This window comes from Tursiops truncatus, chromosome 20 (assembly GCF_011762595.2).
Source record: "Tursiops truncatus isolate mTurTru1 chromosome 20, mTurTru1.mat.Y, whole genome shotgun sequence".
Taxonomy (NCBI): Eukaryota; Metazoa; Chordata; class Mammalia; order Artiodactyla; family Delphinidae; genus Tursiops; species Tursiops truncatus.
The window spans coordinates 29946505-29961354 of NC_047053.1; the positions used below are offsets into that span (position 1 = coordinate 29946505).

Consider the following 14850-nt stretch of genomic DNA (forward strand, 5'->3'; position numbering starts at 1 on the left):
TTGTGGTGTCTCATTCTGTTGAAAATATTTGTCTTAAATTTGTGTAAAAAGTAGTATTTTTATGTCACTTATAAATGAAAAGGGGCAACCTAAAAACTGACTAATGGAGTTTCAATTTCTTCATCTGAAGTATTTTATTTTTTTAAAGATTTTAATCATACCTCGGTGTATAATATACAGGAAAATTGTATATGTACCTACGTATTAATTCCTTTTAGGCTGATCGGTTTGATATGTTTTCTAGTCTAAACAAGTTACCTTCAAATATTTAAAGCTTAATTGTGTCTCTTTTAAATCACACAGATGTTTTTGAAACATAAGAAAAGTGGAGTTTTTTTTTTTTTTGGCTGTGCCGCACAGCTTGGGGGATCTTAGTTCCTGGACCAGGGATTGAACCTGGGCTTTTGGCAGTGAAAGCACAGAGTCCTAACCACTGGACTGCCAGGGAACTCCCAGAAAAGTGTTGTTCACATATGAACAACCCACTGAAAATAGCTCTGCGCATTTTTTATAAGCTTCTGTTTAAAATATTTTTGTCCAAACTTAAGCTGAGTAAGGACAAATCCCAAAATTGTTGTGGTCATTTTAAAATCGTTTCTGACAACGGAAGTAAAAAGAAAGAATCCTGTATGTTGTTGGAACATTTATTTAAAATTTTTTTGTCTTATGGTTTATATTACCTCTGATTTTTTTTCTAACTATTAAAACAGTTTAACTTTATGTTAAAGTTAAAAAGCAGGGACTTCCATGGTGGTCCAGTGGTTAAGACTCCATGCTCCCAGTGCAGGGGACCCGGGTTCGATCCCTGGTCAGGGAACTAGATCCTACATGCTGCAACTAAAAAAAATAGATCCCATGTACAGCAACTAAGACCCAGTGCAGCCAAATAAATAAATAAATAATTTAAAATAAATAAAAACACCTGCAAATCAAGCTTTTGGGGGGGAGGGGTACTCGTTGCCCAACTACATACACCCTTTCTTTACTGTTTGTAGTTTTAAGTATTGAAAACCAATCTCTGAAAAATCCTATTTTGAGTGGCTTACTGATATTTTTTCTTCAGTATTTGTTAAGAATTCAAGCTGCTTAGAGACAGACATGTTCCCTACTTTAGGCAAATATACTTTTTACATTGTGACCCACTGTGGTACATCATGGCAAAATCTAAAACTTGAAAGCTCAAGATGGTAGTGAATCCCTGGGAATCTTTTCTTGCAGAACTTCTGCCAAGTTCTCCATATGAATTAAGAACTACAGATTGAGAGGTAAAATCATGGAATATGGTGAACATTTTGAAATGTTCTACAAGGAATATATTGCACATGCAAGTGACCTTGGCATCTTGATATTAGTAGCACATTATTTACGTAAGTACAGGCATATCATTTTACTGCACTTCACTTTATTGTACTTGGCAGATAATGGGTTTTTTACAAATTGAAGGTTTGTGGCACCCTGCGTTAAGTCTATCAGTGCCATTTTTCTAGCAGCATTTTCTCACTTCGTGTCTCGGTGTCACATTTTGGTAATTCTCACAATATTTTTAACTTTATTATTATATTTCTTACGATGATCAATGATCTTTGATGTTACTGGTACTATAGGCTCAGATGATAGCATTTTTTAGCAATAATGTATTTTTAAATTAAGGTATGTACATTGCTTTTTTAGACATAATACTGTTGCATACTTAACAGACTACAGTATAGTGTAAACATAACTTTTACATGCACTGGGAAACCAAAAATTTCATGTGACTTGCTTCATTATATTTGCTTTACTGCAGTGGCCTGAAACCAAACCCACAGTGTTTCCGAGGTATACCTGTATGTATTTGCTAATGAACTTGATGAGGTGACTTGAAATAATATCAGCTTATTACTCAAGGTACAAATATACATTTATCACAATTCTAGAATCAAAATTACAACATGTTCTAACAATTTTTTTTCTGTTTAATGATTTTATTATCAAAATATGCCCAAGACAAAATTGTTACTACAGAACTATTAAATATTTGGAGCTATAGGGTCATTGTAGGTTTTTAAGAAGTCTGGAGGCAGAACGTCTACTTCAGGATAAAGGTAGAAATGCTGTTTGAGCTCTATTCAAGCTATTTGTAGTAAATAAATAACCTTTGAAATGTTAGTTTCTAGGGAAACGGACCGTTATCTCTCAGGCATGTTAAATGTTCAGGCTTTGCTTAACAAGATATTCAGGGTGTATTGCTCTGTTAACAACTGGTTCAGATAAGTCAATTCCCCATGCCCCCAAGAACATATAGTTAAGAGTATAAAAGTCCCTTAACAAGATATTCAGGGTGTATTGCTCTATTAACAACTAGTTCAGGTAAGTCAATTCCCCATGCCCCCAAGAACGTATAGTTAAGAGTATAAAAGTCCAAAGGGCACACTGGGTTATTTGAAGGGTTCACATAAGCAAAAACAAAAGAGAAAGGAAGAGAGTCTGTGGTTTCGGCTCATGGTAAAAGATAAATTTAACTGTTGTGAAAGTATTCCTGAATCATCTATACTGATACTAAGTCTACAGTTTCCAATATCTTCCTGTGTATACGCTAGAAAACATCAATCCTGGACTGAAAACTAAAGAGCCCTCATTCTCAGGGTCCTATAGCTGTAACCAGAAATTCTGTTTAATATTGTTTGAGGTGTTTTTTTTCTTTCAGAGCGACCCACCAGCACTGTTTCAGGAATGACCTTTTGTGAAGGTAAAAGGTTGATGTTTTAAAAACTTCCTTACTTTGCCACTCTCTACTACAGAGAAAAAAAAATCTTAGTGATACATTTCAACAGTCCCCAAACCATGTAGCGTCTTATAGGCTTGCATTCAGAATGCCTGAGTTTGTCTTGATTCTGCTTTTGTTGTTTCTTGAGTAAATCTACTTTTAACTAAAGTCAACAATCTTCCTCCACAAAAACCACCTGGTCCTTAATAGTGTTCCTTGTCACTGTGAATGGCACTACCATCCATTCAGTTGTGCCAGCCACAAACTCTTCCTTGTAACCAGTCAGCAAAAACTGTTGGTCTTCTGTATTTACTGTCATATATGTCCATTTTTGCCTCTATTGGCCTGACCTTAGTCTAAATTAGCACTATGCAATGCTATAAAGGTGATTAGGGTAGAAGAACCTTATCTGGGTGGACCACTGCAATATCCTCCTAACTTCGTCTCTCTACTTTCAGTATGTTCTTTACTTGGTAGCTTAAAACCCTTTATGGCTGCTTCTTGCTCTAAAGATAGATACCAAAAGTCTTAGATGATTTGTCCTCTGCCTACTTCTCCACAAGCCCCAGAATGGGCCTTTCTCCTGTGTTCTCCTAGCCTCCTAGGCATTTGAGTTCTTTGAAAGTCCCACGGTTATTCTTCCCTTAAGGCCTCCCCCTACTTACCATGTATACCCTTGCCTCAGATCAGGGCCCCTTGTTATATACTCTTATTGTTATATATTCTTATTGTAACACTATATGGGGACTTCATAGTGTTTTTTGTAGTTTATAATTGATTGCCTCTGCTACCAAATGACTCCATAAGGGCAGAAATTTGGTCTGTTTTGCATACAGTTCCAATGCAACACTTAGCATGTAGTAAGGCACTGTAATATTTTTCGTATAGACTTCTTGTAACATACCAGAAATTACACATCTTAGCTTTAGTGTGAGTTTTGCAAATAATTTAAATGAAGTTATAACATTTTAATTACTTGGAACTTTTTTCACATTAGTAGAAGTAGTTTGGCGTCACTGGATTAGGATTCTTGTACTCCTAGTTTTGCCACCTTCTTGCTTGTGACTTCAGACAAATCATTGAACCACTTCGAAGTCTCAATTTGCTCATTTGTACGTGAACTCAACCGTAACCATATCTTCCTAACCAGCTTCGTGAACCTCCAAGGAAACTGCAAAAAACACTTTGAAATTTTTAAAATACAAATGTGAGGGATGATTAATATAATACCTATGTTCTCTAGAAGAGTCAAATCCAGAATAAACCAAGGCTTGCAAGAGAAAAAAGATGCTTAATGGCAACAACAAATACGTTTCTAGCAAGAGCAAGGATGGAAAAGATACAAAGGGTAAAGTATTTAGTACTCAAGCTTTATCTCCCTTCTGTCCCAAACTACCCCCACTAAAAAGATATCAGCTTGAAGGGTCTTCAGGCTCTAAAATGTAAAATAACATGATGGAGTTAAAATCTGAGAGACAGTTAACTGATTTAAAGGAGTCTCAAGTCTCCACACCCAAATGAATTACATCCTGGGTGCTGAAAAAACTTGCAGATACGAATTCAGAAACACTGTAAAAATGAAGGGTTCTGAAAGAGTGGAAATTACAACTTGCCCAGTTTTTAAAGTTTAAAAAACTTATGTCCTAGGAGCTACTAACAAATTTACTTGACTCTAGGAACAAGATCCTCAGAAGCCAGGATAAAGCACTATGCGTTCAATAAACGAATTGATTATCTACCCTAGTAATGAGATACAAACCTTTGACCTTAAGCCCTCGGTCTACTGAGAAACATTTGTATAAACAGTTTGATAAGCCCTCTAAAGTGGTATGAGTGACAATGCAGTGCATATACAAGAGGGAATAGCTGATACCAAGCTCATATTTTATTTTCACAGCATTGATAAACTGATCACGGAAATCCACATTCAGCAGGTTATTTAAGGTTTCATAATTCATGCTTGAATTAATTTAAAAAACCAATAGTAAGTGCCATACTGTGTGCCAAGGACAAAGAAATAAATATGAATCCTGCCCTCAAAGTACTTTCTGGTGAGAGGGACAGACTAAAAATTCTAACAGTTATTCTAACAGTTACAGGGTAATATATGAAGTACTACGATGGAAAGAAGCAAAGGGTGGCTTGGGAGCACTGGAGAAGGGTACTTAGGTCTAATGAAGAGATAGGTGATTTGTCAGGAAAGGATTTCTTACAAAGGAACACTAGAAGTGAGACTTAAAGGATACTTGGGGGTTACTACATAAAGAGAATAAAAGGCATTCCACACAGGAAGAACAGTAGGGGAGAAGACCCATGAATAACATGAAGGATTTGGGAAACAAGCAGTTCAGACTGACTAAAACGGAGGCACCATGGTGGGACATGGCAGAAGTCTAGGCTAGAGAGGAGTTGGACCACGAAAAAACTGTCTTTTGAGTGCCACCTTAAAGAAAGTGAACTTTATCCCTTAGAAGGGAAGTGTTTTAGTAGTTGGGATGATTCATAATTGGTTGAACAATTATACCCAAAAAGGCTTGATTGGTGGAGCTATGTCAACTTGGAGGGATGTCTCTAATGTTATGCTACAGAACCTTGGCTGGACCCAATTGTACTCAACAATTTACCTATAAAATTAATGTAGGGCTTCCCTGGTGGCACAGTGGTTGAGAGTCCGCCTGCCAATGCAGGGGACACGGGTTCGTGCCCGGGTCCAGGAAGATCCCACATGCCGCGGAGCAGCTAGGCCCGTGAGCCATGGCCGCTGAGCCTGCGCGTCCGGAGCCTGTTCTCCGCAACGGGAGAGGCCACAACAGTGAGAGGCCCAAGTACCAAAAAAAAAAAAAAAAAAAAAAAAAATTAATGCAGATATGATATGTTTAGCCAAAGCAGATAGCCGGTATAAAAGAAGAGTCCAAAGGTTCTTGACAGGCAGAAACAATTGAAGAAATTTTGTAAAATAGACACACTGTTGAGGATAATTATAAAAAGAGTTCCATGTTGAGAAAACTGGAGCTAGATATCTCCTGAGATCCCTTTACTTTTGAAATTCCGTGATTCTATTTCCAAAGAACATTGGTGCTCCTTTAAATACCTAAGTCTTCTAATTTGTTGAAGCTCATTTACTGGGCAATAATTTACATAAAAGCACCTAGAGTACCTGAAACACAGTAGATACTGTTTTTTTCTCTTTTTTTGTTTCTCTTTTTCTTTCTTCCCTTAGTCTGATTGAAAAATAGTTAAAGTAGGAAAGAATAAATCAAAGTAAGCCAGTCATGGTTGAGAGTCCGCCTGCCGATGCAGGGGACACGGGTTCGTGCCCCGGTCCGGGAAGATCCCACATGCCGCAGAGTGGCTGGGCCCGTGAGCCATGGCCGCTGAGCCTGCGCGTCCGGAGCCTGTGCTCCGCAAAGTAAGCCAGTCAGAGGTGAATGTTCACTTCATCCAGGACTTAAAGTATAGGAACTTTATAACATGTTTCATCAAATCTAAGACACCAGTAATTGCAAAACATTTTATGTACCGCTAAGAAAAAAAAATGCTGTCAAGTACAGCTTAACACCTAGTAATTGTAAGATGTCCCAGTTTCAGAGATGTTAAAATGTGAAAAAAAGTCATCATAGAATTGATGAAACATGTCTTTTCATGAGGAGAAAAGGTAATGAGCCTCAGTACAACATTGGTCTTAAAAAGGGATTATTTCCTCAAACATTTAATAACAAAAAGGTATGCCATAATTATATAAGATACTCTTGATAATCCTTTGATAAGATACTCCTTTGATAATCAAAGGCTAATTTCTAGCATTATTTACCATTCTAGAAGTTCCCGAATCTGCCTTAAGTAAACATCTGATCTGCCAAGTCTTTAAAAATTGGTTTTAGTATAGTTAGGGAGTAGGCTTCAGAGGAAGCCAATCTAAAACTCAAAAGCTCATGAATAAATCTTTTTTCACTAGGATTTCTGAGTTCTATAGAATGATTACAAAAATGATTTCACTGGCAAACATTACAATGTAGATTTGAAAGACTTTTGTTGACTAAGTGGATATGAGGGGGAGAGGTTGGAGTCTAGGATGACTTCCAGGTTTCTAGCGTGAGCAACTCTGGGTGTTAGAAATATTCACTGAGATAAAAATTGGAAGAGAAAGGTACTTGGAGGAAGATAAGTATCAATACTCATCACCATTACACTCTAGATATCTCATTCAGGGAGGATATGATTTGCTATTCTCTACAGATCAAGATGGATGTACATGTTGTATCTCCATTAGTGATTACAGGATCATAAACAGAATTGGAAGAGATCTTAAAAATCACTTAGTTCGGGGCTTCCCTGGTGGCGCAGTGGTTGAGTCCACCTGCTGATGCAGGGGACACGGGTTCGTGCCCCGGTCTGGGAGGATCCCGCATGCTGCGGAGCGGCTGGGCCCGTGAGCCATGGCCGCTGGGCCTGCGCGTCCGGAGCCTGTGCTCCGCGTCGGGAGAGGCCACTGCAGTGAGAGGCCCACGTACTGCAAAAAAAAAAAAAAATCACTTAGTTCATATCCACCTCCTCCTCTTATTCATCCCCCAAACCAGTGTTTGAATTCCCTTCACTCTTGTGAAATGATCATCCAGGGAGAATGAAATTGCTTAACCTCTCACTCTCGATTCCCACAACTGTAAAATGGAAATAATATTACCTACCTCAGAGAATTAAATCAGATAACAGATACAAAGCACTAGCGCCTAGCAAGTGTTCAGTAAGTAGGTCCTTAATAGATTATCAGCCTAAAAAGTGACAATATTGTACAGTTTGTAACCCATTGTGAAATTGATTGTGAAATCAATTTTAGTGTGCAGTGACCAGCAATTTAAAGAAGTGAAATAGAATACATGACATGTAATATGTGTATTATGTCATAAAACATTTGTTTCCCTGTAAATGTGGATATACATGTATATCTGTGCTCTGGGTCACAATGTGAAATGTATTACTGTGGGCCAGGTGGAAAAAAGTTTGAGAAACACTGTAACACACATTAGTTCTTTTCTTCCTTTGCTGATTTTTCGTGTTGAAAGCAGACCTTATTTTTAGAGAGATTATCCCTTTGTCAAAGCTTTAGAAACTATTAAGTACTGTATCTCTGTAAAATGTTTTTGTTTCGGCTCCCCGCATAATATCTGCTGAATAGAAGGTGTTAAATACACATTGGTTGAATCAGGAACCAGAAATAATATGAAAATATATAGAGACTAGAGGTTCTCAGTCTACTGGGTGATCAAAACTCCTTTGAGAAGTTGTTGCAAGTTTTGGACCCTCTTTCCAGAAGAACTGTCAAACACTCACAATTTTGCACGGATTCTAGAGAATTCCTTAAACTCCATCCATCGTCCTCTAAGGATCTATGATTCCTGAGAACCCGAAATGAAGACGTTTAATTTTAATTGATGACTGTGTGTTGAGGTCGAGAGCAGAAGAAGGCTTGGGATTAGATTGCTTTTTAAATTCTCCAATAAATTCTCCAATAAATCTCCAATTCTCCAATAAATCCTAGGATTATAAAACTGGTGCTGAAAGGGCACCACAGTTGTATAGGCAGAGATGGAAAGAAATGTGTACAGTCTGATTCTATTAGTGTTCTGGTCAAAGAATAGTGGGGGCAACTTTAACTTTTTTTTTTTTAATTATTTATTTTTGGCTGCCTTGGGTCTTCGTTGCTTCTTGCGGGCTTTCTCTAGTTGCGGTGAGTGGGGGCTATTCTTCGTTGCGGTGCGCTGGCTTCTCATTGCGGTGGCTTCTCTTGTTGCGGAGCACGGGCTCTAGGCGCGGGGGCTTCGGTAGTTGTGGCTCTCGGGCTCTAGAGCTCAGGCTCAGTAGTTGTGGCGCACGGGGCTTAGTTGCTCCGCGGCATGTGGGATCTTCCCATACCAGGGCTCGAACCCGTGTCCTCTGCATTGGCAGGCGGATTGTTAACCACTGCGCCACCAGGGAAGTCCCAATTTTAACATTTCTTTTACACGCGTTGTCATTTGAATGCCACGGTAGTCCTGTGATGATGAAACTGCAGTTCGGAGGGCCTTAATGATTTATCTAAAAGGATTCAGCTGGTATGCTCTGGAAAAGAGACTGCAAACAGCACGATCCTACAACTCCCAGGGGGAAGTTGGGTAGAGCACACAGAGAAGGCGGAAGTGGGTGGAGCCGCCCATGCGTGCCGTTGCATCATCGCCGACGTCTCCGGTTTTCCTTTCGCAGCAACCCTTCTTTTCAGTCCAGTACGGTGGCCGACGGGAGCCAGGCGCTGGGGATGAATGAAGGTTCTCTGTGCAGGTTGAAGCAGTCTCCTCCGCTTTCCCCTCCCTTCAGCCCGGGCTGTGCCTTTGTGCGGTGTCCTCATCGAGCCCCCATCGCACCGCTGCCCCGATTGGTCCCGGCGACTGGGTTTTTGCTGCCCAGGTCGACTCAGGGCACAGGCAGGGCTGGGGAATCCGGATTATCGCCTAGGCCCAACTTTGGACAGCGCTCTAGATTTCTACCGCGTCCCGCCTCTAGTGCCGCCTCTAGGGCGCCGAATCCCCGTGGGGTACCGGGAGGTTGGAGGGTAGATTTTAAGGTATGAAGCTTTCACTTCTCAGGCGTCAGAGCGTTTCGGGGTCCATGTCCGCAACCTGCCCGACTTTTCTCAGCCAGAGGGATTGGTTGGTTCTCGTTACGCCCGGGGCCAGACCTATGAGCACACATGTCTTGGCGCCTCGGCTCTATCAGCCCGCCCCTCTGTTAAAAGGCCAGCTCCTTTTGCTTAAAAGCAAAACGTTTCTGCCCAGCCCTCTGTTACCCACGTTTCTGCTAGTCTGTGGGTCTCAAAGGGGATGGCTTTGGCGACCTGCTACTTGCTTTTTCTGTTTCTGATTGCTCTTGAAGACAGAGAAGTGCCCAAGTGGGACTCAGCTTTCTCCCACAGCTAATTGCACCTACACAGCTGGTTTTTTGTTTGTTTGTTACTAGTAACACAGGGGATATAGGATAGTGTTAAGGTCTCCAGGGCGTTATAACTGTCATAACTTCTGGCTAGTGAGGCGATTTACCAGTGCTTCCACCGACTCGTGGAGGGTGGGAAAGAGAAGCTTAACGGTTCTTCACATATGTTGGGTAGGCGTGTGAAAATAAAGAGGTACAAAAGGTGAGCGTCCTTAACTATGCTGTCCTTTTACTTGCATTGTGGCACTCATAGGACTGGTACAGTGGAGAAATTACTGGACTGGGATTTAGTAGATGAGGGTTCAGCCTTGGATTTTGCCACTGACTAGTAATACTCCTCTGGGCCTGTTACTTAATCTCTCTGGGTTTCATATTCCTTCTTTGCAAAATGGGAGTATTAGAACAGAAGGTCCCTAAGTCTGAAAGAGGCATTAATATACTCTGTTTTCTTTCTCATTTTCCAGGTGGCAGTAGAAGCATAGGGAGCCTTTAATTGTGCCAGGAATATTGCCAACATCAGGGCCTATTAAAGATAAACCACGTTTTTCAGAGGTTTTAAAAAAAGGGGAACTCATACATGTGGAGTTATACCCCTACTTTTTTTTTTTAACCACTAGGATCAACAGTGATAATGACCGAGTGTACAAGCCTTCAGTTTGTCAGTCCTTTTGCTTTTGAGGCAATGCAGAAGGTGGACGTTGTTCGTTTGGCATCTTTAAGTGACCCAGAATTAAGACTTCTCCTGCCCTGCCTGGTGCGGATGGCACTTTGTGCTCCTGCTGACCAGAGCCAAAGCTGGGCTCAGGATAAAAAACTCATCCTTCGTCTTCTCTCTGGAGTGGAAGCTGTCAATTCCATTGTTGCTTTGTTGTCTGTGGACTTTCATGCTTTAGAACAGGATGCCAGCAAAGAACAGCAGCTTAGGTAATGTAATACTATATAATATGTGGATTGATTGGTATTTATTTCGATTTGCGTGAAAAGAGGGAATCAAATTTTTTTGGAGATTTTAGGGCTTCTTATTGCAGTGCGCTCTTCCAAAAAAGAGAAGATTGGGAATCTGAACTTTGGAGAGCATTTTTTTTTTTTTTTGCGGTACGCGGGCCTCTCACTGTTGTGGCCTCTCCCGTTGCGGAGCACAGGCTCCGGACGCGCAGGCTCAGCGGCCATGGCTTACGGGCCCAGCAGCTCCGTGGCTTGTGGGATCTTACCGGACCGGGGCACGAACCCGTGTCCCCTGCATCGGCAGGCGGACTCTCAACCACTGCGCCACCAGGGAAGCCCTGGAGAGCATTTTTTAAAGTTATTTTTTATTTATAATTAAAATTCTAGGGTCTTTTGTATTTTTATTTTTTGTGGTACGCGGGCCTCTCACTGTTGTGGCCTCTCCCGTTGCGGCCTCTCCCGTTGCGGAGCACAGGCTCCAGACGCGCAGGCTCAGCGCCCATGGCTCACGGGCCTAGCCGCTCCGCAGCATGTGGGATCTTTCTAAGCCGGGGCATGAACCCGTGTCCCCTGCATTGGCAGGCGGACTCCCAATCACTGCGCCACCAGGGAAGGCCTCTAGGGTCTTTTGAATTCCATATTGTAAAATGTTGTGCTGAGAACTTTGGCTATATACACTGTTGTGCTCAGGCTAAACTGATTAGGCTAATTACTCTCAGTGGGAAGGGGGTAGGGTAAGTTCCCCTGGAGTAGAAGGATTTATTGGAATCTCCTGAGGGGCTTTTATTTTTACTTATTTTTTATTTTTTTTTGGCTCTGCCACACAGCATGCAGGATCTTAGTTCCCTGACCAGGGATCTTAGTTCCCCAACCAGGGATGGAACCCCCACCCCCTGCAGTAGAAGTGCGGAGTCTTAACCATTGGACCTCCAGGGAAGTCCTGTAGGAGGCTTGTTAAGCTTGTACTGAGTCCCCCAAATTCTGGACATTTGTTTTGTCCTTCCTCCCCCATTGTGGATCCAGTAGTGAGCCACTGTTGTTAATGGAAGTGGGTGTTAACTGTCAGTTGTAATGGAGTCTTTACACAGGTTGTGAATCTCTGAAATAGAAAAACAAAATATTTCAGAAGTAATACACTCATGAAATATATGAAAAGATTCATATATTCTTTTGTAGATTATTTCTGTAAAAGGTCATTTTTATGCTTTTATTTCTGTGCCAGTGTTCTCATAATTGTTTTACACGTTTGTACTTTATTAGGCATAAACTTGGAGGAGGCAGTGGAGAGAGCATCCTGGTATCACAGCTGCAGCATGGACTGACTTTAGAGTTTGAACACAGTGATTCACCTCGTCGATTGCGTCTTGTGCTTAGTGAACTTTTGGCAATTATGAACAAGGTGCGTCTATTTTAATCACAGCTCAAAATATGCATGACTTGATGTCTACACATAGAAGGTAGAAACAGGCAAGAAGGCAGGCAGGTTGCATCCTCTCGTACACATATTTCTATTTGTTATGTAAGTGTCTTCCTTTCAAAGGCTTGAAAGGATATTAAATGCCTGCTTTTAAAGGCTGTTTCTAATTACTGTTTTCTCTAATTTATGCCTATTCTGCATTCTCTATCATAAGGTTTTTTTCTGTATGGAGTCCATTCAACGGCTTCTTGCTATTTAGAAAGATATATAGCTCAAGAGTTGTATAAATGACAAAATTTGAAAATATCTCTATAGGATATAATTTCTCCCATAAAGTGTTGTGAAATATGTACGTGATTCCTAAAAAATGTGTGAGATTCCTTTAGATACTGATTGAATTATGTACCTCATACGTAACGGTGACTGGGGAGTATCAAAGCTGAATTGAACGTGGGATATTTGGCTAGCTTCACTCACTAGGTGGCTGAATTGTTCCTGTATACTAAAGAAGGCTATTCAACCTCTCATCTCAGAAAAATGATAGGTTACTTTCTTTCTTTCTTTCTTTTATTTAAAAAATTTTTTTTTAAAAATTTTATTTATTTATTTTTGGTTGCATTGGGTCTTCGTTGCTGCACGGGCTTTCTCTAGTTGCGGCGATCGGGGGCTACTCTTCCCTGCAGTGTGTGGGCTTCTCATTGCAGTGGCTTCTCTTGCTGCAGAGCATGGGCTCTAGGCATGTGGGCTCAGTAGTTGTGGCACGCAGGCTTCAGTAGTTGTGGCTCATGGGCTCTAGAGCGCAGGCTTAGTAGTTGTGGCACGCGGGCTTAGTTGCTCTGTGGCATGTGGGATCTTCCCAGAGCAGGGCTCGAACCCGTGTCCCCTGCATTGGCAGGCAGATTCTTAACCACTGCGCCACCAGGGAAGTCCCTATTTATTTATTTTTATTGAAGATTTGCAATGTTATATTAGTTTTGGGTGTACATAGGTTACTTTAGGTCATGGACTTTTGGGTGATAATGGTTAATTGAAACTCTGAATTTTAAATTGGTGAATGTTAGGAGTTACCATACAGAGAACTAAATTGGATCTTCATATTAAGATGTCTTATATAAGATTGGGCCCAGAGTTTGAGAAGCAAATGTTTTGTACTTTGAGAATCTCAAGGTCAGTTAATTTATAATAAATAAAGTTTAGTTTTATCAATTGTGGACCAAAAAAACCTAAATTCTGTTTCCAAAGAAAATGCTGATGGGGGGGGGGCGGATTTAGTTAGTTCTAGATAGTTTTTAAGATGTGTTACAAATCTTAATTTTTTTTTCTATTACAAAGTTATTTACTTCAGCTCTTTTCTACTATACTGATAGTCTTTAATTTTTTCTTTTTCTTTTATTTTTGATTTTTCTTATTTTTTTGGTCACACCATGTGGCTTGCAGGCTCTTAGTTCCCTGACCAGGGATCGAACCCGGGCCATCAGCAGTGAAAGCACAGAGTCCTTACCACTGAACTGCCGGGGAATTCTTGACAGTCTTTAATTTTAACTAATAGTTTCCTACATCTTTTTCTTAATACTGTACTTGATGCCTCTAATGAAATAAGTGACCTGCCTCCTCTGAGCGGTTTCCAGTTTTTCAGTTCAGCACCCTTCAGCATATGGGAGATGTAGCAATGAAACTTCTGTAGGAAATTTTCAGAAAAGCTGGTTGGTACTTTTGATGACCTAAATTTTTATTCTTTGTTTTTCCCACACTTCATTTAGAACATGAATTTATAGCTGTTACACTGCTTTAAGTTTATAGTTTTTTAGCTTTTTTTTGAACTACAACTTATGTAGGTAGCATTCTTAGTTCATTTCTTTGGCTTGTCTTATCTTTAATTCCAGATGTCTCCAAATATTTGTATAGATATAAATTATCAAGACTCATTGCGTGTCTGGAATAACAATGTGACTTGACTAATTGTGGTTAAATTGGTACGTTCATCCAGTACTGCATATTCTACTGTAGTATATTAATGACTTATTAAGAGACATGGTCTGTAAGCTCAAAAAATAATTACAAAAATAGTAAGGGGTCTAATTCATTACCTGAAATTAAGAGAGTTCATCATTTCTTTTTTCTTTCTTTTTTTTAAAGGTATCTGAGTCCAGTGGAGAATTTTTTTTCAAGTCATCTGAGCTATTTGAGAGTCCAGTCTATTTGGAGGAAGCTGCAGATGTACTTTGTATTTTACAAGCAGGTACTATAATGAGTGCTAAGATAAATTTCAGATATAGTTTCTTGTTAAATGATACTGTGTAACTTCTTAACCTGGAGTGTTGTGCTATTTTAAGGTTCACCTAATTAAGAATGTACCTTAAAAGTTTAGGTCAAAAATGACTAATAGTAGGACAATGATTAAGTAAATTATATTATTTCCATAGTATAGCATACTGTGCAGCCATTAAAGTGGTGTATTTGAAGAAATTTAATAATTTTGGAAAATGTTCACAATATGTTAAATGAAAAAAGCAAGTGGCAAAATGGTAAGTAGAATATAATCCCAGTTTTGTTAAAAGTAATACCCATAGGGGGATTAAAATAAAATCTTTCAAATTACTAACTTTGAGTGATGGGATTAGAGCTGATTTTATTTATATTCTTTGCACTTTTTGTATTTTCTGGGCTCTTTATAATAGGTATGCATGATCAGAATTAAAAGATAGAGGACATAAAAATGCAGAGAAAATTTTCATGAAAGTAACTCTTTTGACCAACACTGTCCACCACAGCGATGACAGTG

General features: G+C 40.0%; 1 protein-coding gene across 6 annotated transcripts in view; it reads left to right on the top strand.

Annotated features, from left to right (window-relative positions):
• Nucleotides 1-8943: 8943 nt before the first annotated feature.
• The window catches only part of INTS2 (integrator complex subunit 2), a 51939-nt gene continuing 46032 nt past the window's right edge, over nucleotides 8944-14850 (top strand). For 2 of the 6 annotated variants that reach the window (XM_019945451.3, XM_019945455.3), the window contains exons 1-4: nucleotides 8953-9058; nucleotides 10324-10630; nucleotides 11912-12050; nucleotides 14205-14307. In XM_019945451.3, coding sequence (XP_019801010.1) covers nucleotides 9040-9058; nucleotides 10324-10630; nucleotides 11912-12050; nucleotides 14205-14307 — 568 coding nt within the window. In that variant the 5' untranslated portion in view covers nucleotides 8953-9039. Of the gene's footprint in view, nucleotides 9059-9107; nucleotides 9342-10170; nucleotides 10631-11911; nucleotides 12051-14204; nucleotides 14308-14850 lie in introns of those variants that run through there. The other 4 variants (XM_019945453.3, XM_019945456.3, XM_019945452.3 and 1 more) reach the window with 4 other exon arrangements.